At 42.0% G+C, this 25,708-nt stretch overlaps 1 protein-coding gene across 2 annotated transcripts in view; it reads right to left on the minus strand.

Moving 5' to 3' along the window:
- Nucleotides 1-25,708, minus strand: part of NRDE2 (NRDE-2, necessary for RNA interference, domain containing) — a 273,968-nt gene that overhangs the window by 14,282 nt on the left and 233,978 nt on the right. For both annotated transcript variants that reach the window (XM_077937761.1, NM_001193888.2), the window contains 7 exon segments: nt 22,326-22,434; nt 20,891-21,124; nt 16,741-16,890; nt 10,216-10,663; nt 8,994-9,399; nt 7,530-7,663; nt 4,399-4,519 (listed from right to left, as the gene is read on the minus strand). In XM_077937761.1, the coding sequence (XP_077793887.1) occupies nt 4,399-4,519; nt 7,530-7,663; nt 8,994-9,399; nt 10,216-10,663; nt 16,741-16,890; nt 20,891-21,124; nt 22,326-22,434 (1,602 nt within the window).

The raw sequence follows: 25,708 nt of genomic DNA on the forward strand, positions 1-25,708 counted from the left end.
GGTTAAAAAATAAAGAAGGTGTATAAATGGTATGGCCACACAGGAAATCATTTTGGCTGTTTCTTACAAAACTAAACACACACTCAGCATAACTGCACTCTTGGGCACTGATCCCAGATAAATGAAAACCCATGTTTACACAAAAACCTATATGCTAATGCTCAGAAACAGCTTTATGCATAATCGCCCACACCTGGAAACAATCCAAACATCCTTCAGTAGGTTGAACAGTTAAGCTGTGGTCTATTTACACAGTGGAATACTACTCAGCAATAAACATGAACAAACTACTGATATATGCAACAATTTGTATGTATCTCAGGGAAATTATGCTAAGCTAAAAAAGCCAATCTCAAAAAGTTACACAAAAAAACAACTGTTCCCAGGGATGCGGACAAATCGGAACCCTGGTGCCCTGCTGCTGGGAATGTAAAATGGTGCAGCTGCCGTCTGCTGCATGGAAAACAGCACGGCATACTAGACACAGGATTATCGTATGAGGCAATTCCACTGCTGAGTATCTACCCAGGAGAACTGAAAGCAGAGACTCAGACAGATAGTGTACACCCATGTTCAGAGCAGCATTATTCACAACGGCCCAGAGGTGGAAGCAACCAAAGTGTTCACTGACAAATGAATGGCTAAACAAAATGTAGTATATACACACAGTGGAGAAGTGTTCGGCTTTAAAAAGGAAGCAAATCCTGGTGCGACATGGATGAACCCTGACAACACTGTGCTAAGTGGAATCAGCCAGTCACAGAAGGTCAACTACTGTATGATTCCACATCTGCCGGGCTCCTGAAGTAGTCACATTCATAGAGACAGAAAGTAGAACGATGACTGCTGGGGCCTGAGGGGAGCGAGAAATGAGGAATTTGTCTTTAATGGGTACAGAATTGGGGAGGATGAAAAAGTTGTGGAGGTCGATAGAGGTGATGGCTGCATGGCAGTGTGAATGTACTTAATGTCACTCAACTGTATACTTAAAAATGATCAATTTTATCATATATATTTTACAACTAAAACAATTTTGTTAATCAGTTATATACCTTATGATTCCATTTATATAACCTTCATGAGATAACAGAAAACAGAGAACAGATTAGCGGTTCCCAGGAGTTAGGGAGGGGAAGGGGCAGCTGTGGCTAAGAAAGGATAGCGCGAGGGAGCCTTGCAGTGGTCAAACAGTTCTGTATCTTGACTGCGGTAGTGATTACACAAAGCTACACACGTGACAGAAACTGCCTGGTACTATAGAAACACACACACAAATGAGTGCATGTAAAATGGTGAAATGTGAATCAACTCTGCAGATTGTACCAATGTCGTTCCCTGGTTCTGACACTGTACTGTGGTACCACCACTGGAAGGAACTGGGTGAAGGGTGCACAAAACCTCTTGGTACATTTTTTCTACTTCTTGTGACTCTATACTATTTCAAAATAAAATATTTTTAAAAATGTAAATGCATAATGTGTATCTATAGTATAATATACACTGTATATATTAGCATTATATATAGTATATATTAGCATAATGTATATATTAGCATTCTATTATTCCACCAATATTCTGCCTAAATGCTCTTCTGAGTTTCTCAGAAAACTAAATTTATTTATCACTTTCTTCTAAAGATCTATGTTTAAAGTATCCTTTAATCACTCTGAAAAACTCTTATAAGAGATACTGCCTTTGTGAGTCATACATCAGACTTAGATACCTGAATTTACTACATGAAAGACTCAAAAGATTACATGGCTTTGGACAGACATTCATGTATAACAATTACATAGTAACAGAGAGTGAGGGCAAGAGAGAAGAAACATGCTATGAAAAATGCTCGACTGCCTGATGTAATCAACTACCCTTTAAACGCTAACCTTTCAGGATAAATAAGAGAAGTTAAAAATAAAATAAAAACAAAAACTGTTATTAATTAGGTTTGCTGGAATCAAGAAAATTTTCAGCCTTTCTTTTGACCCTCCTAGTTTTTTGGAGGACTTCCACTAAATTCATTAGAAAGAAATTCATAAATTCAGCAGAAGTTTCTCCATAATGGAAATGTGTGAGAAGCTTGCAGAGAATGTAAATACCAACACAAGTCTCTAACCTGATGCTAAAAGTCAAGGTTTTGGTATTAATTTGCATTCCCTTTTGGAGAAAACTAACTTTACACCTGATTTTAAGTGACCATTAGACATCTGGAAACTTATCACAGAAGTAAAATTAGTCTGTGACACTGCTATGAAAACTTTATTGTCACAGAAATGCAGAATACAGCAAACTGTGTAACAGATACTATGCATTGTAATGGGCTCGCTCTCTAACAAAAACCAAACAAAACCAAAACAACAAAAAACTAAGCCTAAAAACACAGACCTATGCTAAGTCAGTCACTCAGAGAGGAGAGTTACTAATCAGACTTCCGTGTTTTGGCCCTTGCTTATGCAGTCTTGCAGACTCAGTGGCTGAGTGCAGTACCTACTTCCGTTTCATGCAGGCTGTTTTTCTTCATACGTAAAACCACTGGTCAGCCTGATGAATAGTTCTCATTCTTTTTGGAAAAGAACACTCCAGGGAAATCTAAACAGCTGAGACTCTGACAGCCCCAAGTGAGGCATGATCACTGCCTGACAGCACTGCCCAGAGGAGAGTTATCCGAAAACACCTGAAGGGCCCTCTTGCTTCTTGTGGTAACAGAGACGCTCCCTGGCCCAGAGCTCTGAACTGTCATGCAAGACAATGCCTAATCCAAAGTTTTCATGGTGCAAATGAATAAACAAAAAAAGGCCACACCTGTGGAAAGAGGCTTACTGAGCCTAGGCAGGGAGCCAGTCTCCTGAGTCCTTGTCCATCCCTCTTTCCCTATGGAACTTTTGATGAAACCATCTGCCTGGCAGATCTCTCTGCTGGAACTGCCTTTGCAGGGAGTGAAGCAGTTCCTGAATGTCTAAGAGTTGTGCTGTCCAATACATCGCCATTAATATGTGGCTATCAAGCACTTGAAAAGTAGCTAGTCTGGGCTGGGTGTGGTGACTCACATCGGTAATCCCAGCACTTTGGGAGGCAGAGATGGGTGGATTACTTGAGGTCAGGGGTTCGAGACCAGCCTGGACCAACATAGTGAAACCCTGTCTCTACTAAAAATACAAAATTAGGTGGGCGTGGTGGTGCATGCCTGTAATCCCAGCTACTTGGGAGGCTGAGGCACAAGAATCCCTTGAACCTGGGAGGCAGAGGTTGCAGTGAGCCAAGATCGACCCACTACATTCCAGCCTGGGCGACAGACCAAGACTCTGTCTCAAAAAAAAAAAAAAAAAAAGTAGCTAGTCTGCACTGAGATTTGCTAAAAGTGTAAAATACACACCAGATTTCAAAGAGTACTAAAAAGAGAATGCAAAATACCTAGTTAATAATTTTTTTTCCTTTTAAAGCATGCAATTGGCATCTGAATCTCTGGTTAATAATTTTAAAATATTGATTACATGCTGAAATGCTTTGATATACTAGGTTAAGTAAAATACACTATCAAAATTAACATCATCTGTTCCTTTTTACTTTTTTAATGTGGCCACTAGAAAATTTGAAATTACACAAGAGGCTCACATTATATTTATACTGGGCAGCTCTGTGTTAGAGTATAAATCTGGAAAGTATTTTGGGGTCATTTAGAATGACAGTTATGTAAATGCTAGGTAATAATTACTTTACAGTAGTCCTAAAAAGGTATTTTTCAAAGTATCTGTTGGTCTGTACATTGACAGGATAACAAAAAGACTGTCTGAAATACACACTAAAAAAGAATGGGGTTGGGCGTGGTGGCTCACATCTGTAATCCTAGCACTTTGGGAGGCCAAGGTGGGCAGGTCAGGTGTTTGAGACCAGAAAGACCAGCCTGGCCAACATGGAGACCCTATCTCTACCAAAAATACAAAATTTAGCTGGGCGTGGTGGCAGGAGCCTGGAATCCCGGCTACTCAGGAGTCTGACGCATGAGAACTGCTTGAACCCAGGAGGCAGAGGCTGCAGTGAGCCAAGATCGTGCCACTGCACTCCAGCCTGGGTGACAGAGCGAGACACTGTCTCAAAAAAAAAAAAAGAATGGGGAGGGCAGTTATTAACAAGATTCCTTCTTCAGTTGCAACCTTTAAAAGGAAAAAGGAAAATTACAGAAACTTTCAAATCCTCAAAGCATCATGTACTGAAGGAGTAAGTCAACTGCTTTAAAACTTCTAAGGGGAACCCATGACATCTACTTAACATTTTTGACATTTTGATGTTTGTGCAATGTTCTGAAGCTACTGATAGCTTAAGTAGATAAACAAATAATCAAGAGGACATAAAAACAAATTCCAGAAGAAAAAAATGTACACGTCTTCACTGAGAGGGACTTACCTGGGTTGATGACCACCCAGCCACCTCGTTCCTGCTGGTGCATCCATGCCTTCCAGCCTCGGGCTCCTTTCTCCCCAGCCCGGGGCTCTCCACTGTCCCAAAAGGGCTCAAAGAATTCCACCTGTTCAGATTTTAGAATGGATGTTAGACCTCACTTGTACAAAACTGCTGAGTCAGTGGGCAAAATCCGTGCTGGCGGACATAAGAGAAGCTTATGATCCTTGAAATCATGTTTGCCATCAGTCTTTGAAGTAGATACATGCTACACACCCCAAGATAGAAAAAAGAACTATCTAGTGTGGCAGGCAGCTTCCAAGATAGCCCCCATGACACTACCCCTGCCTCGTGGTTTTCACACTCGCATGTGAGCTGGACCTAGTGATTCTAACACACACAATATGGCAAAAGTGACGGAAGGTCACTCCCGAGATTAGGTTACAAAAAGACTAGCTGAGGTTCAGCAAGAAGGGTCTCCAGCTGGGTAGGAAGGGAGTGGTTTCCTAGTTCTCATCCTGCCAGGCCAGTCTAACCAGGGACAGTGGCACTGCCAGTTCACCTAGTGCCACTGGACCCCCAAGCTAATTCCTAAAGTCATGCCGCTTTCAAGGTATTTTGAGAGGAAGGCTCCAACAAGAAAGATCATGAGCTCCTGAGCACAACCATATCTTAAGTAACTATATATTCCTAACACCTGGCACAATACTCACTGCCTAGCAGGGACTCAGTAAACGCTTGTTGGCACAGATCTGAACAAGGTAGGCAACCAGGGAGTAGAAAGGTCTGCATTTTTTTTTTTTTTTCACTCTTGTTACCCAGGCTGGAGTGCAGTGGCGTGATCTTGGCTCACTGCAACCTCCGCCTCCTGGGCTCAAGCAGTTCTCCTACCTCAGCCTCCCGAGTAGCTGGGATTACAGGCATGAGTCACCATGCCCAGCTAATTTTGTATTTTTTTAGTAGAGACAGGGTTTCTCCATGTTGGTCAGGCTGGTCTCCAACTCCCAACCTCAGGTGATCTGCTCACCTCAGCCTCCCAAAGTGCTGGGATTACAGGCATAAGCCACCGCACCCAGCCTAAAGATCTGCATTTTAAAGCCTGGCCCCATTAGCGCCTCCCTCATTCATTGGGGCATTAGGTCTGCAGTGTGTGGTAAGCAGCTCCCTGGCAATAAATCTTTCCCCATGGAACAGAATGTGAACACAGCAATGAACAGAAACGTGATCATGTTACTGACTCGAAACAGGACTGTAAAAGTGAGCCAATAACCTACTCAATAAAAGCTTTCCTAAGAAACCTTTTGAAGAGGACAAGCAGGCTTCCAGTGGACACAGCATGGGCCAGGAGCCACAGGATTCTCCAGCCTGAGCCCTGGGCAGTGCCATGCATGCCTGGAAGAGTATGGCGTCCAGGAGAGTCATGTCAGGGCAGGGCAAATGTCCTGACACGTCAGTCATCCTCAGGAAGGGGAACCAGGAAGATGACGCTCCCTCTTTAGAGGTCTGGTTCTTGTAAGAGTGAAGAAAGAAAGTTTACTCAAGAAAGGATTTAAAAAAAAAAAGTGTGATAAATGAGTATAATCTATTTGTTTATTCCACAGAAACACAGCCCAGTAATATCAGACCTGCCTGTGTGAAATCACGCTACTGTGTTTATGGTAACAATGTCTCTCAGTCAAAAAAGCAATATGGAATATTAAGTAAGAAACTATATTCCAAATCTGTCATGTAAATACTTTGGAATTACAAGTGCTGTTCGTGTTTAAAACCTCAAGCACGTGGATCTTTGATGGGTCACATTCGTAGGCAGAACCCTCCACCCATCACTCTGTTCTTATCACGGTGGGTCTTAGGAAAGGGGCAGGGGAGGGGGTGAGAGAAATTCTGATCCTGACCTACAAGCCTCCTTAGAGTCAGCTGAGAATTCTGTAGTACAGGCTATTCTTAAAATCTCACAGCATGTCTTAAAATCACTCTGTTATATGGCTTACTAATGATCGATTAGAGTAATTTAACTGGTATAATTCTTTAATCCCATTTTTTCTAGAGGTAGCATCATGATAAAAATGGTCTTTACTGGCAATTCATGAAACTCCCACATGATGGAGACCTTGGCCTCTCAAGAAACACTTTTGAATGTTCACCATAAACTCATCTATTTATCTTCCACTAGACATCTTTACAGAGTAGAAAACTGAGTTTTCTTTAGTGCAAAAAGGGAAAAGATATGTTTTCTTATATGCGTAGCTCTATAAAAATTCTTTATTTCTTCACTTATCTTCACTTATCTCAAACACTGGCAATGCTCGCTTGTCATCTAAAGGATTAACCCTTCCCCAGTAAGATTCACTGTTGACAAGGTGCCTTTGTGTAATTTCATTTGCAATGCTACTGAAGATTGTGGGTAATTAGAAGGTTAACTGGGGAAGTGACACAAGACCCAAACTAGAATGCATACGGGTGGAAGACAGTAATACAAAGTTTAAAATGGCATGACAACTTATTCCCTGACTGGGGGAGTTAACCAGTATTGAAACAAAGGTGGAAAGGCGATGGAGTGGAGAGGGGAAAGGCGGGGGGTGAGGAGGGGAGGGGAGGAGGGGAGGGGAAGAGGGGAGGAAAGAAGGGGAGGAAAGGAGGGGAGGGGAGGAGGGGGGAGTGGAGGGGAGGAGTGGGAAGCGGAGGGGGGAGGGGAGGAGAGGAGGGGGGAGGGGAGGGGAGAGGAAGGGGGAGAGGAGGGGGAAGGGAGGGGAGGGGGAGAAGGGAGGAGGGAGAAGAGGAGGAAGGAGAGGAAGGAGGGAGGGAAAAGAAAACGAAAAGGAAAGAAGGCAGGCAGGATGACAGGGTGGGTCCTCAGACAGCCTTTATGTTGTGAAGGAGGGGAAGCGTCTTTACCTATCCATATCTCACCACTTTCATTACAAAACTTTCCTCAGATCACTGGACTATTTCTGAGAAGTCCTCCTCAGCAGACTGATATAAAGGAGGATATGATATTTTAAAAACACTACCACACCACCTCTCATTATCCACACCACCTCTCATTATCCACACCACCTCTCATTATCCACACCTTCCCCCTCTCCCTCCCTCCAAAGAGCCAGAAAGAAAGAGATGAGGCGAGCAGAGCTGGGTACCTGTCCTTTGGTAGGCAGATCTTTCACGCTGTCAGGTTTGAAGAAGGTGAAGTCCACCATGGCCTGGAACAATGAGACGGCCTTCTCAGAGTGGCCGGCCTGCCGCAGAAAGTGGCACTGCTGAAGGAAGAGTGCTGCGAACAGGAGGGCAAAGGGGAAGAAGCCAGGTTGATACCAGTAAAGGGAAAGAATGTACTTCTCAAAACAGGCAATTAACACACTGAGAACATCTTTTACCTGCAATCACTGTTAATTTACAAAGCTGTGATACGTATCCTGATTTAAAGCGTCTCACACAGTATTATAAACCAAGTATGTTTGTTCTAATTTTTGTATGAAACCACAGAACACAAATATTAACAATAAAAACTATATATAGTACATAAAAATAAGTCAAGAGGTTGGTCTGAATGCTATCAAATAATCAGAGCTCATTATTACAAGAAAAATGGTAGAAACAGGATGGCGTAGCAGATTTTTATCAGGAAGCAAAGAGCTGTATTCAATTGATCACTAGATGGCATTATTCGCCAGCAACTTTCATCCTATGTTCAGAGTCGGCTATAAAAAAATCAAGGTTCCATGTCTGAATATTCCAGTTCATCTTACTTGTGGTACAATTCCAGCTACTAAATAACACTAAACTATTTGAGTAGATCACAAACAGTAACAAAGTCAAGACTCTGTGTCAGTGTGATAAATGCTTATTATTTTGAGAGCAATGTATTTCTATCTTTAGATGCCAATAGTAATCAATACTCAATAACAGGGGTTGTGATCAAATAAATGCCGGACATTGAGCTAGACTTGCCACAGATTATCTCGCTTACTGTGCACCACAGTCCTGTAAAGCAGGTTTATAGTATTGTTGCTGCTGGAGAAACTGGGGCTCAAAGAGGACCTGCCTAAGGACACACCAGAGCCAGTGAAGGGCAAAGCCTTCAGGATTCAAGGTCAGGAGTGATTCTCTCTGGCTCGGCAAAACATGCAGCCTCCAACATCTCAATGCTGTCAAAATGTATATCCCAGGCTCCTTCAGGACAGACCAAAAATGTTAGCAGCATAATAATGCCCAAAACTTCTATTTATGCAGTGGTTCCCAGTCAGAGCATCTCACAGACATCACTGCCTGGGACCCTATAATTGGGTGAGACAGGCACACGCATCTCAACAGATAAGACCATCGACTGCCAAAGCAGTTAAGAGATTTGCCTGTTTACTTGGCTAATCAGCAGAACCTTGTCCAGTGATATCTTAACTCTACTGGCTCTACTGCCCCCATCTGCCCTGGGAGCTGGGGGCAAATTTGTTATCAAAAAGAGTCGTAATACTTTTTAAGAAAATCAGTTCTACCAAACAATTCAGACTTTTTCTAGAATAAATCAAAAATATATCTTCATTTTCAAGTAAAGCCAAAAGAAAGTCTAACTCCTCCCACGTAACTGGATCTGGTTATCTCCTTACCAAACATGGCCTCCTCCGTGCCAGGCAACGCAGGGTGAGATAAGATGCTGCCGTCCTTAACAGCAGACAAAGTGCTCAAGCATTTTCCATAAAGACTGTGAATTTTTGATATCGAAAAGGTACTAAACTGGCTCTGGCAAAATAAAAGGTATTTCTGCCAAAGGGCTGTATTATTGGGATGCAAAAATATCAGTTTCTGCCACTCTTTGACCAGAGTGGAGGGCTCCCAAAACTCTGTGCAGAGCTTCAGCTTGGCCAGTTTCAGATCCACACTGCTCTGGTTGCTCTCAATGGCCCGCTCCAGAATGGCCAGCTTCTTCTCCAGAATGAGCTTCAGGGACCTCTTTCGCTTTTCCTGCTCTCCTTCCTCGATGGCATACAGGCCAGGACTTTTCATGACTTCGTCCTCAACAACAAAAACACCAATTGACAAATGCAAATGGACCTGGGGGATCCTCAGAGTTTCAACAAAGCTTAGTGATTTTCTTACCACCCCCTAGGGACTTTCTTAAACCACCGGTTCGCCACAATTTCTTTTAAAGAACACTTGGATCCTAAGGTGCTTGTGTCACCTGGTATGTCTGATCTTGTGTTTCTCACTTAACTGTCCATTCTCTGCCATTTTAGGCTTTGATTTCTGTATCAATGACTGGCATACAATGCCTTGAAAGTCTTTTCTGAAGAGCAGACCTTACCAATAAAAGGGCCAAATGTGGCACAAAATATGGTAATTGTATGAGTGGTTCAAAATGAGAGACTCAGACAAACCCACAAGTTTTCGAAAGGGAATGCATGGCTCTAACTGGGTAATACACTGAGCAGCCCTCTCTCTTTCACAACTCTGTGAGCTCTGCCTCTTCTGTTTGTACTTCAGGAATGCCTTTCCCTATCTGGTGAACATCCCTTCTTCTTTCAAGATTGTGTTGTTGAACTTTACCTTCTCCTTCTTGGTAGCTCTTTCTCCTCCCTCAATGCAAATCATCCCCTCACTCCACTCCCAAGTTACACATTACAGTGTTTACTACCCCAGGGTTGCACGTATTCTTCACATGTCCACTCTCCTCACTGGACTCTGAGCGAGCTCAGGGCAAAGCCTCTAATAATCTTTGTATGCCCAGTGTCAAATTTCCTCATTAGCTCAAAAATTGTTGCAGAGTCCATCAGTTTGCCCAAAACCAGGAATGTCCTTCTAAGGTAAGAGAACTGGGATGGCAACACATACCTGAAAAGCAACGAAGGCCATCCACAGCTGCGTATCCCGAGGATTCTCCCGCACCCGCCTGTTAAACTCCTCCACCTTGGCCTTGAGAGCCGCACTCTCGCTGTCTGGCTGTGTGTCTGGCTGCTTTGATTCCTGCTCTGGAGGACCCTGTCCTTGTAGCCACTGTGTGGTTGACTGATCATAAATCCCCAGAGGATTCAACCAGGTTGTAACAGGAGCCGCATCTTCCAAGTCCTTCACTGGTATAAAGGAGATGGGCTCAGATGAGGGAGGTTCAGTTTTACTGCTGATGGCAGCTCCGTCAATGTTCATTAATCCCACACTCTTCTTAGTAAAATAGCGTTCAACCTGCTTGCGTGAATGCTTCTTCTCTGTGGAAGTCCCTTCCCAAGATATGCACTGCTTCTTAGGGTTAATGCCAAGGCAGGAGTCTCCTTTCCTCTTGTATCTGATATTAGAAAAAGAAAAAAAGTTACTGAGGGAATATGTGTACTACCTCTGAATGACTGAAGGCGCATTAGACCTCAACTCTTGTTACGCAGGTTCACCGCACAGATCCAAATTCACCTTACCTTCAGATTGTTTCTATCTGGAGATACACAAGGACTAGCAATTAACTTTTTTTCTGCCTGGCTGACTTCCTCCTATAACACTTCAACTCTTTGTTAACATCTCATGAATTTCAGATCATGCCTGTCTTCTAGATCTTAGTAATTTCTATTTTCCTGGAGCCTTGTAAAGAACTGTCACACACATTATGTCATTTGATCATCACAGCCATATGTGACAGGCAAGGCAAAAATTATCATCCCCTCTCTTAACTGTTCCTAAATAAGGACACTGAGGCCTGGGAACCTGGATCATCTGTCTCCTAGACCAGTCCTGTTTTCTCAATATTTTCCTGTGTCCCTACTTAAGAAGGTAACATATAGGCCTAAGATTCTTTTTTTAATCCTGAAACAAAGTATGTCAAATGAAATTACATTTAGTTATTTTCTACTCTAGAGGAAAAGAGGTTGGGTTCTAAAACGCTTTTATGGAACGTGTAGGCGTCCCCAGAGTTAACAAACACATGACTACTGAATATTTGCACAGGCAAAAGCTAAGGAAAATTGTACATTCTTCTGTATGTATGTTAGCAAACAATTCAATTTTAAAAATGGGTAAAAGATCTGAACTGAAATTCCACAAAAGAAGACATGAATAACCAATAAGCACATAAAAAAAAATACTCAACATCATTAGTCAACAAGGACATGCAAATTAAAACCACAATGAGGTACCCTACACACCATCTAGAACAGTTTTAAATTAATATTTAAAAGGCTGACAACACCAAATGTTGGTGAGTAACCTGTGGAGGAACCAGGACTCTCATCCGCTGTCAGCGGGAATGTAACCTGGTATAATCACTTTGGGGAAAGATCTGGCTATTTCTTAAAAAACTCAACACAGACCTAACCTATGACCCAGCAATTCTATTCCTACATATTTACCCAAGAAAAAGGAAAGCATATGTCTACACAAAGACGTGAGCACAAATGTTCTTGACAGCTTTATTCCTAACAGCCAAACACTGAAAGAGTCCACGTGTCCATCAATAGAAGATGGATAAGTAAACGAAGGTACAGCCATACAATGGAATACTACCAGCAGTAAAAAGGAGCTACTGGTAAGTGCCTTATGGACGGATGATCTCAAAAACATTACGCTGAGTGAAAGCAGCCAGATACAGAAGAGTACTTTGGGAGGCCAAGGTAGGCGGATCACGAGGTCAGGAGATTGAGACCATCCTGGCTAACATGGTGAAACCCCATCTCTACTAAAAATACAGGGATTACAGGTGTGAGCCACTGCACCAGTCTACAAAAAAATTTGTAGGGTTTCCCTCTGTTGCCCAGGCTGGAGTGCAGTGATGCAATATAGCTCACTGCAGCCTCAAACTCCTTCAGCAGTCCTCCCGCTTCAGCCTCCTGAATAGCTGGACTACAGGCACACGCCACCACACTCAGCTAATTTTTAAATTTTTTGTAGAGACACAGCCTCACTGTGTTGTTAAGCCTTGTCTTGAACCCCCGGCCTGAAGCAATCCTCCTGTCTTGACCTCCCAAAGTGCTGGCACTACAAGTGTGGGTCACTGCACTTGGCCAAAAATCTTTATATATGTAAAGTCCTTAGAAGAGTGTCTGCCATACAGTAAGGGTTAGATAAGTTTAAACTATTAATTTTATCAAAGTTGGCTCCTAAACATAAGCCAACTATTTTATCTGGTGTATAGCCAAAGAAATAACAGTCTATTCCAAAAACGGAGAAAAAATGGACTGAGCTGAACTTCACTATCAGACAGTATATTAGTCTTAAGGAATTTTCCAAATATAGTTTGACTCTAATTTTCTCAAGTTATACACTAACTTTAGAACCTAACCCCTGCTCACCACAATCCTCCCGTACACAGTGTCACAGCGGGATGCTCATAGGAGTAGAGGATGTGCTACTCTATACGGAGTCAAATCTGACCTCCTGGAACTTCCACTCATTAGTACTGGTTCTAACTTCACAAGCCACACAAAACATTGTCAATCCAGCCTCCAAAGGGCAGTCCAACCAAGCTTAAAAGACAATGATCGGGGGTGGGATGGGGGAAAAAAAGAAAAAAAAAAACAATGATCATATCTCTGCCTAGGCTAAATGCCCATCTAGTCCTTACATGACAGTGCTAGTCAAATTTTAAGTGTTCATCTTCATTTCAATGCTCTCAGTGTATCAGTGTTCCCCCTAAAGTGTGAAAATTCAGTACCCAACACAAAATTGTTAACTGCAGAACCAGTTCAAACTACTTCAACTTTGTCAATAACAGAACGATGAGTTGTTTTTCAGTTGCATGGACCCACAGCTCGCCAGTCACAAGCTCGTGCAGGTGAATCAAGTGTGCTCAATTGGTGACTCCAAAGCCAGGGAACAAAAATGTTAATTAACCACATAGGGAACCAAGGTACCTGAACCAAGGAGCACGGACCAAATTAAGAAGTGAGGGGAGTTGCTGCCACATGAACTTAAGAGCCAAGAACCCACAGGCCGGGCACAGTGGCTCACGCCTGTAATCTCAGCACTTTGTGAGGCTGAGGTGGGTGGATCACGAGGTCAGGAGATTGAGACCATCCTGGCTAACATGGTGAAAGCCCATCTCTACTAAAAATACACAAATACAAAAAAATCAGCCAGGCATTTACCTTCCCAGAGTCCATGCATGTGAGTTGGGTCAGGTGCACTGGCCCAATGGAAAAGAGAAAGAAAGAATAAAAGCTAGAGAGAGTGAAGCAAATGAAAGATACAAAGTGGGATGGAAGAATTAAATCCAAAGCTCCAGGCAATCAAAATGAATGCAGGTTGAATAAACTTGGGCAAATTTTAGTGGCATATGGAAAAAAAAAATTAGTCGGGCATGGTAGCACATGCCTGTAGTCCCAGTTACTTAGGAGACTGAGGCAGAGAATCATTTGAACCCAGGAGGCGGAGGTTGCAGTGAGTCAAGATTGCGTCACTGCACTCCAGCCTGGGCGAGAGAGCGAGACTCCGTCTCAATAGAAAAAAAAAAAGAGACAAGAACCCCACACTGTCTGTCTCCATAACCCAATCAAATCACGCCTCGATGCAGTTTCCTATCTCCCTCACAGTTACTCTCTTCCTCTAAAACACAGACCCCATTTGGGGGAGACAGATTCAAGTGCTGCCTCCTGTTGACCTTGCAATAAAGCTGCTGCTTCTCTCAAAAGCTGGTGCCATAGTATTGACTTCTATGCACTTGAGGCATGAAGCCCATTGCTCACTGACAGTATTCTCACTGTCTTCTGACCAGCTCAGACGGCCATAGTATCAATATCTTCTCAGAACTGGACACTAACAGTTACTAATCCAGCTACTAATCCAGGCAAGATGTGTCTTGTGTAAACTTTACCAAATGGCTAGGAAATCACAATGCCCTAAGCCCTTTAGCAGTGGCATCCTCGAGGTTTAGATTAATAAGGCTGTTTCCAATTACTTTCTTCCTAAGTCTGTGCTATTCATTAGCAGAAGCTCAAGAGCCACTCTTTGTTAGTACGTTCTCCTCTTTTCATCTATTAATAAATACTAACCCTTTATGTTTGCATACCAATTTCCAATTCCATATCAAATATTCTGATATTTGAGCACAAGCCATGGCAGAAGTTGCAATTTCCAATTTACAAATGAAGCAACAGAGGCTCAGACAGGTCGGATGACTTGCCTGGAACTATATTGCTAGTAAATGGCAAAGTCAGAATGAGAACCAGAGTCCTCTGTTTCCAAATCTAGAAAACCACACACCCTGTCTCATCTTTCTGCATGGGCAGTGAAAGAATATTTGAAATGTGAAGTCAGAGACATGAGGGTTCAAATCCCAACCCTGCGGCTGCCTGGCTGCATGATCTCGTGCAGTTACTTAACCTCTCCGCAATTCCTTTTCCTCATTTGTGAAATGAACAGGGTTCTCCTCCTCCTCCTCACAAGCAGCTGTGAGGATCAGACAGGCTGACTTAAGTGAAACAACACACACAGCACCATGGCCACTACCTCATGTCCAATCTCTGTTTGTTGACTGCCCATCTTTTTTTTTTTTTTTTGAGATGGAGTCTTACTCTGTCACCCAGGCTGGAGTGCAGTAGCACAATCTTGGCTTACTGCAACCTCCATCTCCCAGGTTCAAGTGATTGTCCTGCCTCAGCTCCCCCAGTAGCTGGGATTACAGGCATGCGACAACATGCCCAGCTAATTTTTGTATTTTTAGTGAAGATGGGGTTTCACCATGTTGGCCAGGCTGGTCTAGAACTCCTGACCTCAAGTGATCCACCCACCTCGGCCTCCCAAAGTGCTGGGATGACAGGCATGAGCTACCATGCCTGGCCCCAACTGCCCATCTTTTCTTGGGAATCTACCACATCTGGGTATGCCTTTGGTGGCACAGAAAACCAAGTAATACCTCAAGGAGCATTAAGATAACTCAAAAATACATGAATACATTGAAAATATAATAGTCATTTATGCTCAACCATAAACTTTCCACTGATAGTAGGTAGATTAAATATGTACTGAATAAAACAACTCATCAGGAAGGAAATTTTAGTTGGAATTGCTTACATGGTGAGGTATAATGTCAGGATAAGTGACAACAGGATTAAAAGTTGGAGACACAGCAAAATAATGGAAATGGAAATTTATTTCACAAAGTCATTAGTCTATAAAGAATAATGATCTTCAAGATCTCCTCTTGTCTTTGTATTCTAAAACTGATGATTCTCTGTCTTCAATTCTCATTATCTGTAAACTGTTTGGGAACAGATTGTGTGTTACTGTTCTTTATGTTCCTCACGATTTCTCACAAAGTACTAAATGTCTAAAGCAGGGGTATCAGATACGGTTTGGCTGTGTCCCCACCCAAATCTCATCTTGAACTGTAGCTCCCATAATCCCCACATCGTGGGAGGGGCCTGGTGGGAGGTAATTGAATCATGGGGCAGGTCTTTCCTGTGCCATTCTTGTGATAGTGAGTGTCACGAGAGCTGATGGTTTTATAAAGGGCAATTCTCCTGGTTTTATAAAGAGCAGCCACCATGTAAGATGTGCCTTTGCTCCTTTTTCACCTTCTGCCATGATTGTGAAGTCGTCCCAGTCATGTAGAACTGTGAGTCCATTAAAACTCTTTTTCTTTATAATTTACCTAGTCTCGGGTATTTCTTCACAACAGTACGAAAATGGACTAATACCGTACCCAATCTTTTGGTTTCCCTGGGCCCCATTGGATGAAGAATTGTCTTGGGCCACACATAAAATACACTAACACTAATAATAGCTGATGAGTTTAAAAAAAAAAAAATTCACAAAAAAATGTCATAATGTTTTAAGAAAGTTTACAAATTTGGGTTGGACAAGTTTGGTCTAAAGGGTTTAGTAAGTACTCAAATATTTGTGATTGCCAGATTAGAGGGGAAAAGTTCAAACTCTATTACTAAAGCAAGTATCACCTATTTTTTATGATTTTTTCTTATGATTTTTATGATTATCTGATGGTATATGCTAGAAACATTTTGAGAAAGTCCTTACCACTAAATGTCATTTTTTAAATGACAGAAGTTGGGGGTGGATAAATAAAAGCTTTGCCACTTTAAAAAATTGCATATAGGTTAGACCAAATGGTTACCAGATATCTGTCACAATTAATTATTACAAGGTACTTTTGGATTCACTTATTCAACAAATACTTATTGAACGTCTACTGTGCCAGGCACTATGGCAAGCACCAGGAATAAATAAGATTAATCTGACTTAAATTCAAGCATTAAGCTTTCATTTTAGAATATGAGATAAGACACGTGCCTGAACAATGCAATAAATAAAACCCAACAGAACTGATGAAAGACAGAAACAGGCAGACAGACAGTGCCAAGAGAGTTCCGAGGAGAAAAAAGTTACTTTCCTACAGCGAAAACTGGGGCAAAACAAGGTGGCTACCTTGCTATATCCCCTCGGTAGAGAGACTTGTACTCCCAGTTCGCAGGATCTGGTTTCTTATCTGTTCTGAAGGTTTCTCCCGTCACAGCCTGAATGTCCTCAAGCCAAACAAAGCGATGTCCAGTATCAGCTGCAGCATTATTTCCTTGACTGTGAGACAAAGGAAGAAGGAGGGAGAAGCACTTTAAAAATCTTCCAGTGACACAGTTGGCATTTTCAGCAATATGAGAGTTAAACACCTCAAACTCCACATAGCATCCAACACGCCCGAGTACATAAAATGTACATGTGCCACAGAGATGGAAGAGGACTCTCACTCTGGGCAAAGAGCTTTAAAAAAAAAAGCAAAACCTGTCACCACTAAATGACACTCTACCAACAAAAGTCTTCCTACCTCAAAAATTAACCTGAAGAATATAGGTATACAGGAGTTCTTTTAAAATGTTTCATTTAGATTACTGTAACCTGAATTTCAAATATATTTATAAACAAAGTCTTTAAAGTATTCCTGCTCTGAGGCACCTTAGAGGGCTAGGCAGAGGGAACTCCCACACCTCCCAAGGTGACAACCACTGACATTCAAGTGCACTGCCCTAACTTCACCTAACTTACTTGAAAGTGCCTAGATAGTTTATTCCAACTCAAAACCTCTCAAAAAAGCCATTGCTCTGAACTGTTCAGCCTCCAACATTACTTAGGCTTGGTCTCAGCCTCATTTTTATAGTCTGGACTCTGTGTTTGCCGTTTTGCTTCTACGTCTGGACCTTGTACATAAAGGGCAGAATCACGAGGCTCCCCTGAAGACAAGACCCTAATCTATCTCTCTGAACCAATGTGTAGGCTGGCAGACTTTCAGCTCAGATACAAAAGGAACCACTCCCGGGGCGTTAAGTGAGAGGGAGGGAAGGTTTTTCTGGCATCTAACATCTTCTTCCTCTAAAGAAAATCAGTTCATAATGCTGCTGACACAAGAAGGTGCCAAAGTAGTCAAAACAGCCATTAACTGTTGCTCCATCTCTGCTTTTCAGCTCTGCCCAGGTACAAACAAAGATTCTGGAGGCTTCTTAGTTATTCTTGGCAGGGAATACAAGGGAATGGCATTTCAGGAACACTAGCTACTCAATAAATAGTTGTTGAATGATGAGCCTCAGGTTAATGTATGGAGATTTCAACACATTTCCCTTCAGAACAACTGCAGAGGGCTCTCTGTCAACAAAAGCCGTAAGGGGCAATGAAAAGATGGAGAGCCTACTGCAAACTGATTGATGCATTCAAGAAAGAAATGGAAAGCCAACTGGGAGAAAAAAAGGAGAGGCCAGCTGCAGACCACCCCTGAGGAGTCAACAGGTCCTTTCCTCTCCCCTTGGTGGTACTGAGCTAAGGAAGCAGGATGTGGTAGTCTGGGCTGTGTGCAAGGAAGGAGCTGCCTCCACCTAAAGGTGAGGGAAAGCTCATCCCAGAAACTCAAGGTCAGTTAGTAGCTGTGGCCTCTGGGGAAGGTCATTTGTCATCACCCTGAAACAGAGTCTCACAGGGTCTGCTACCCTCATGAACCCATTTTCCTGACATCACAGAAAGACTCTCACAACTCACTAGTATTGCAGTCCTTGTCTATGTGGAAATAAATAATTCTTCCAGGTCACCTTCTCAGGAAGAGAATACATAAGTTAATAACAAGACAGTAAAACAGAAGGACAAGAACAATCTTAATAAGGATAGTCTACAAAGTATCAATAAACTTAAAAATGCTATCTGGATCATAAAACTATCAAGAGGCTATAAAGATTCCCTGACATGATTAAGCATAGGCTGAAATTAACTATCCTTCAAGTTCTAAAGACAGTTTCTGTGTGGTTTCGGGAAATCCTTTAAAACTCATTGTCCCCAGCTATAAAAAAGGACAAGTAGCTAAAAGGTGAGTTTTGGGAAGACATAACAATTAAAGTAGCTTGCTTTAAAGACACAGTAAAAAGTAAGGATACCAATAATATATTCATTCATTCACGTAACAAAAACGAATTCAGTGCTTACTCTCTATCGGGCCCTGTGCATCAAGTGCTGTGGGAATATAGTGGTAAGCAAGACAGGCCAGATTCCTACCCTCAAAAATTCAGTCAAATTCAGAACCTTTTTGCTCAACCGCTTTATTTTTTCCTCTAAAGAGCAAGCTTGGGGGCTGGGCACGGTGGCTCATGGCTGTAATCCCAGCACTTTGGGAGGCAGAGGCAGGCGGATTACCTGAGGTCAGGAGTTCGGGACCAGCCAAGTCAACATGGAGAAACCCCATCTCTACTAAAAATACAAAAACTAGCCAGGCATGGTGGCACACGCCTGTAATCCTAGCTACTTGGGAGGCCGAGGCAGGAGACTTGCTTGAGCCCAGGAGGCGGAGATTGCAGTCAGTTGAGATCGTGCCACTGCACTCCAGCCTGGCCGACACAGCAAGACTCTGTCTCAAAAAAAAAAAAAAAAAAAAAAAAAAAGCTTGGGTTACAGGTAGAGCTCTCCAACACTTATCTGTTATCAGAGGGATCCCATAAGCCTGCAGTGACTGTCTCTTGGAATGGAAACATTAAGGGCCAGTTTCCAGACTTGCTCCAACACAGAGCCCTCGCTGACATCAATGGGACTTCTAAGCACACAATGGAAGTAACTAACTCCTGAAGCCCAGGTGCAGTGGCTCACGCCTGTAATCCCAGCACTTTGGGAAGCTGCAGCAGGTGGACTGCTTGAGGCCAGGAATTTGAGACCAGCCTGGCCAACACGGCAAAACCCCATCTCTACTAAAAACACAAAAATTAGCTGGGTGGGGTGGTGCGTGCCCGTAGTCCCAGTTACTTGGGAGGGTGAGGCAAGAGAATCGCTTGAACCCGGGAGGCAGAGGTTGTGGTGAGGCAAGATCATACCACTGCACACCAGCATGGGTGACAGAATGAGACTCTGTCTAAAAAAAGGAAAAAAAAAATCCTGAAGAGTTGCAAAAATCTCAACAGCACTATTTCTTTTTTAGCGATGTTCTAGACAGGTACCTAGGTTTTCTCTCTTCTAGACCATATAAGCAAAAAAAGGAGAAAGTTAAATGAGCAATAATTCAGGTAGTTTTACCATATACCACCTGTCCCACCCACAGGCAAATACCCCTCTACTTAGGAAGACATTCAACTAGGCACAGAGAAAAAGGCGTATTGAGCACCTATGCTGTGGCCATCCTGTAGAATGAATTGAACAATATGCTGAAGGTAGAAAGCAGAGTAGGCCGCAGTGGCTCATGCCTGTAATCCCAGCACTTTGGGAGGCCGAGGTGGGTGGATCACCTGAGGTGAGGAGTTCAAGACCAGCCTGGCCAACACGGTGAAACCCTGTCTCTACTAAAAATACAAAAAATTAGCTAGGCGTAGTGGCAGACGCCTGTAATCCCAGCTACTCAGGAGGCTGAGGCAGGAGAATCACTTGAATCTGGGAGGTAGAGGTTGCAGTGAGCCGAGATCGCGTCACTGCACTCCAGCCTGGGTAACAGAAGTGAAACCCTGTCCCCCCGCCAACAAAAAAAAAAAAAAAAGAAGGAAAGCAGAGTAAAATATGGGAGAAATAAAGCCCCCAAGGAATGGAAATACTGTAGTCATAAGCTGTTTTCCACACCTTCGACATAGTGGTCTTAAACAAATATGAAAGAGAAAAGGAAAAGGCCAAATGTAACAATTATTTAAGTGCTATGTTAATCTTAAAAGGGTGTGTGATCATGTATACACACAGGAGTTGATAGCAGTGACTGAATGAAAGATAGATGAAGGCAGAGAGAGATGCTTCCCTTACCCTGAGCGTGGAGACCCACGGCCCTCAGAGGGGGATCCCTTATCTGTGAGGTGCACTGGCTCACAGACCCGCCGCGGCACATCTGCCATCTTCTGAAAATCCCAAGGACTTGTTGTCTGAACCAGACTCACACAATCATCACTATGTCTAAATAACATTTCTCAAATAAAATCGTGTCCTTAATTTTTTCCCTTCTCTTTTTTAAGCTGATATAATGGTAGAGCTCTCTTCTGATTGAGTGACTACATGGTTATTTGAGTATCTAATTTGTGACAACAATTAAGGGAGAAAAACTCAGGACTTAAAATATCATAGGTGCTTGAGAACAGCAACCTACTTCGGTTTCTCAGATTCCCTTTTACTGCCTACGACGCCTCTGGAAGGTTTGTCCTTTTCAGAATCGGTGTCTGTCTCAGACCTGCTGCTACTCGACTGCCCATGCTTCCTCTTTGTTTTCTTATGATGCTGATGCTTCCTTTTTTTCTTTTTCTCTTTCTTCTTTTTTCTGCTTATTTGTTTGAGCTTTTTGTCAGTGTCACTTTCATCCGAAGGCTCTGATTTCAGAGGACTCCTGTTTGGGAAAATCAACATTAGAATTACTTTCTAAAAAGATGTAGGAAAAATAATACTATGTAAATAAGTCAACAAATATTTAAGAGGGAACTCTATACATGTTCACACAGATTTACTATTTGCCCATATATTATACAGTAACTTCCTGGATTACACCTTACCTGCAAGACTCAGGAATTGGACCTAAAATAAAAACAGGTGAAGAAATTCTAATTTTGATAGTTTCTAAACCTATACTTTCATACTTACACATCTTTAAATGAAAGTAACCTACCACTTATCAAATATAGTATTTTTTAAGACATTATTAAAGGTTGACTGGTGTGGAGACTCACTCCTATAATCCTAGCACTTGGGGATGCCAAGGCAAGAGGACTGTTGAAGGTGCTCGGGAGTTTGAGACAAGCCTGGGCAACATAGCAAGACCTCATCTTTATTTTTAAAAAAATAAAAACAAATTTCAAAAAAGAAATCAGTATAAAAGGTTTATTTTCAGTGCCACATATTATGTCAGCATGTCGTTAATAGAAAAAAACAAAACATTTAATTGTGGTCCGTGTTTTCGGAGATGACAATGAGCTCTTCTTCCTCATTACTGAAATATCTAATATCTACCAGCTTCCTCTCACGCATCAACTATTCTCAATTTCCAGAGGCTTCTTACACATTTAGAGTATGGGGTTTCATAGCCTATTAACCCTATTAATGAAATCATCTAGTCTATATTTGTGAGAGAACTTATTTCTCAGTTCAATGATCTAAAACAAAATTCTTTCACAGTTGAGGAGAGATGTGTGCCATCTTGCTTTCCCTGATGTTTTCATGCCATTTTTAATCTTATATTATACAAGCTCCCTCTATTTTTACAAAAGGGTTGAAAATGCAACTAAAAAAAAATCTGAATTATGATATTCTAAAGGTTACTAATGAGGCTAGTAAAGTTACTTGAGAATCACAATGATGCCATTTCCCTCTTGGCCTAATTACAGGCACTAACTGTGTCACGTACTTGCCACTGCAAAGCAAAGAAAAAAAAATTAATACAAGAGGTAAGGGAAAATAGTCAAAGATCACCTCATTACTTTAAGTAAGAGTTTTACATAGCTCTTTTATTAGAGTTTTCTAAGGAGCATCATTTCAGCTAAGCTATAGATAGTAAACTGACAAAAATGAAAACACATCTGTCAAACAAAAACTACCTTGTCAGCGGTGACCCTTCAGAAACATGGGCTGGGGCTGCTTCAGTCTGTTGGCTCAGGGACGTTATGGATCCAACACAAAAGCTTGGGTTGCTCAGCCAGTCTAACTCTGCACAGGCAAAAGGAGAAAAGATCAATGAAATTAGTTCAATATGATTCTAAAGCAGGAGATCTATCCATCTTATCAGCTGACATCCTAATTCACAGCCAATGTCAGCCAATTTTGAACAGTCAGTCCAAAGTCCACAGAAGCTGAACAGAATCCATGAAATTTTTATTTCACAGGGCATGGCTTTAAAACACCCGAAAATATTCAAGACCAAAATCCTTCCATGATATCAAGCTGCAGCTTAAGCAAAAGCCATGTAATAAGTATGGGCTAAAAGGCAACAAGGCATTATGCATTCCATCCACCCACACTGTCTAATGAGTGTGACAGCTTCCAACGCATTAGGTTTTTATGACCTCAAATTTGATTCAGACAATTCCTAAAAGTTAAAAAATCAAACTGGCTGGGCGTGGTGGCTCACACCTGTAATCCCAGCACTTTGGGAAGCTGAGAAGGGCAGATCACCTGAGGCTGGCAGTTCGACACCAGCCTGGCCAACATGGCGAAAAACTGTCTCTAGTAAAAATACAAAAATTAGCCAGGGGTGGTAGCACACGCCTGTAAACCCAGCGACTGGGGAGGCTCAGGCAGAAGATCGCTTGAACCCAGGAGGCAGAGGCTGCAGTGAGCCAGTATCGCGCTACTGCACTCCAGCATGGATGACAGAGTCAGACTCCACCTCAAACAAAACAAAACAAAACAAAATCAAATCATGCATAAAAGCCCACCATGCTTAATATTATTACAGAAGATTAAGATATTTTTTAAAATATTCCATGTTCTACCTTAGTACACTAACTTAACAAACCTTTCCTTATAATAGTACTCTTCTTTGGAAATAAAAACCCAAGATGTCAACTTTTAATGTAAAATTATATAAATGTTAATACTGTGGTGATTATCTCTAGGTGATTATATTAAATGTCTAAAGATTTTCTTCTTTCTGCTTATCCATAATTTCTTACTTTTCTACAGTGAACTATTTCTAAATTACTTATTTTCTAACTTTTAGGAGTCTTAGCTGTGAAGGGAAGAAAAAACATGGGATGGCAGCAGTAAGGGAGCCCAGAGTGGGGTTTGTATTTTGTCCTGTTTTGTTTTAGGATGGGAGGCCAGTGAATATTCATATCCTGAAGAGGAAGAACCTGTTAAATGGTTGAAGATACAAAAGAAGAGGGAAACTGCATTTTTGAACAGTTTTATTGAGATATAATTTACATACCATAAGTTTCAGCCATTATTCATGTACAATTTGACAGATTTCTAGTATATTTACAGAGTTGCGCAGCCATCTCCAGAACTTTAAAACATTTTCATCATCCCAAAACAAAACCCCAGACCTATTAGCAGTCCATCCCTATCACCCACCTCCTGCTTCCCTGCCCCGCCCACCTCACCCCTAGCCAAACACTAATCTGCTTTCTATCGCTCTAGATTTGCCTATTTTGGACATTTAATATAAATGAGCTCATATAATATATGTGGTCTTCTGTAACTTTCCACAAAGTTTTCAAGGTTCATCCATGCTGTAGTGTCTATCACTAACCGCATTCCTTTTTATTGTCAGATAATATCCCATTTTATGGATTTACCACATTTTACCTGTCCGTTAGTTGATGAACACTTGGATTATTTCTTCTTTTTAGCTATTATGAATACTACTACTCGGAATATTTCTGTACAAGTTTTCATATGGACATATTTTCATTTCTCCTGAGTGGACACCTAGGAGCAGAACTGCTGGGTGATACGGTAACTCATGTTTAACATTTTGAGCAACTGCCAGATTGTTTTCCAAAGTAGCTGTACCATTTTAGATTCTCATTAACAATGTACAAGAATTCCAGGCCGGGCGCGGTGGCTCACGCCTGTAATCCCAGCACTTTGGGAGGCCGAGGCGGGCGGATCACAAGGTCAGGAGATCGAGACCACGGTGAAACCCCGTCTCTACTAAAAAATACAAAAAATTAGCCGGGCGCGGTTGTGGGCGCCTGTAGTCCCAGCTACTCGGGAGGCTGAGGCAGGAGAATGGCGTGAACCCGGGAGGCGGAGCTTGCAGTGAGCCGAGATCGCGCCACTGCACTCCAGCCTGGACGACAGAGCGAGACTCCGTCTCAAAAAAAAAAAAAAAAAAAAAAAAAAAAGAATTCCAATTTCTCCATATCCTTTTTTGTTATATTATCTTTTTTATTACAGTCATCCTAGTGGGTGTGATGGGTTATCTTGCTGTAGTTTTGATTTCCATTTCCCTAATGACTAATGATGCTGAACATCTTTTCATGTGTTTATTAGCCAATCACAGATATTCTTTGAAGAAGTTCTTTATTCTGGATACTAGCTCCTTACAGTAACTGTATTAGTCCGTTCTCACACTGCTATAAAGAAATACCCAAGACTGGGTAATTCATAAAGGAAAGAAGTCTAACTGACTTGCAGTTATACATAGCTGAGGAGGCCTCAGGAAACTCACAATCATGGTGGAAGGCAAAGAGGAAGCAAGGACCTTCTTGATGTGGTGGCAGCAGAGAAAAGAGTAAAGAACCAAGGGGGAAGAGCCCCTTATAAAACCATCAGATCTCATGAAAACTCACTCACTATCGCGAGAACAGCACGGGACGAACTGCCTCCAGGATCCAATCACCTCCCACCGGTTCCTCCCTTGACACTTGGGGATTATAGGGATTACAATTCAAGATGAGATCTGGAGGGGCACACAGAGCCAAACCGTATCAGTATTTGCATCTTAGTATGGAGGAGACACCAGAATGTATGCCTCCTGACAACAGGTGCTGTTTTAATCACTGGCTTATAGTAGGTGTTCAACAAATACTTGTGAGAAAGAAGGAAAAGAGGAAGGAAGAAAAATCCCAAAGAAAGGAAGGAATATTAAACAGCACAGAAAAAAGGGAAAGAAGTGACAGATTCCAACTTAAGTGCCTACAGCAGGCCAAACACCAGGCTAATCACTTAAATCCTTTTCATCTTTTAATCCTCACAACAAGGCTCTATGGCAGGTATTATGATCACCATTTTATAGAAGAGAAAACTAAGACTCAAAGGGGTTAAGTAATTAGTAAGGTCATACCTAGTAAATGCTAAACAAATGTTCATGCAACTTTCTACTGTTTTTTTCCTTCTGAGGTTGGTTCCCTTCACTTGGGCCTAATTCCTGGCAAAAGATATGTGAAACTAGTTCCTGTTGCTCACTGAGATCAAAATTATTTCCACAATAATCAGATTCTATCTATGAAAAAGGAAAAGTGGAAAAAGATGG

This window comes from Macaca mulatta, chromosome 7, assembly GCF_049350105.2.
Source record: "Macaca mulatta isolate MMU2019108-1 chromosome 7, T2T-MMU8v2.0, whole genome shotgun sequence".
In the NCBI taxonomy this organism is placed as follows: domain Eukaryota; kingdom Metazoa; phylum Chordata; class Mammalia; order Primates; family Cercopithecidae; genus Macaca; species Macaca mulatta.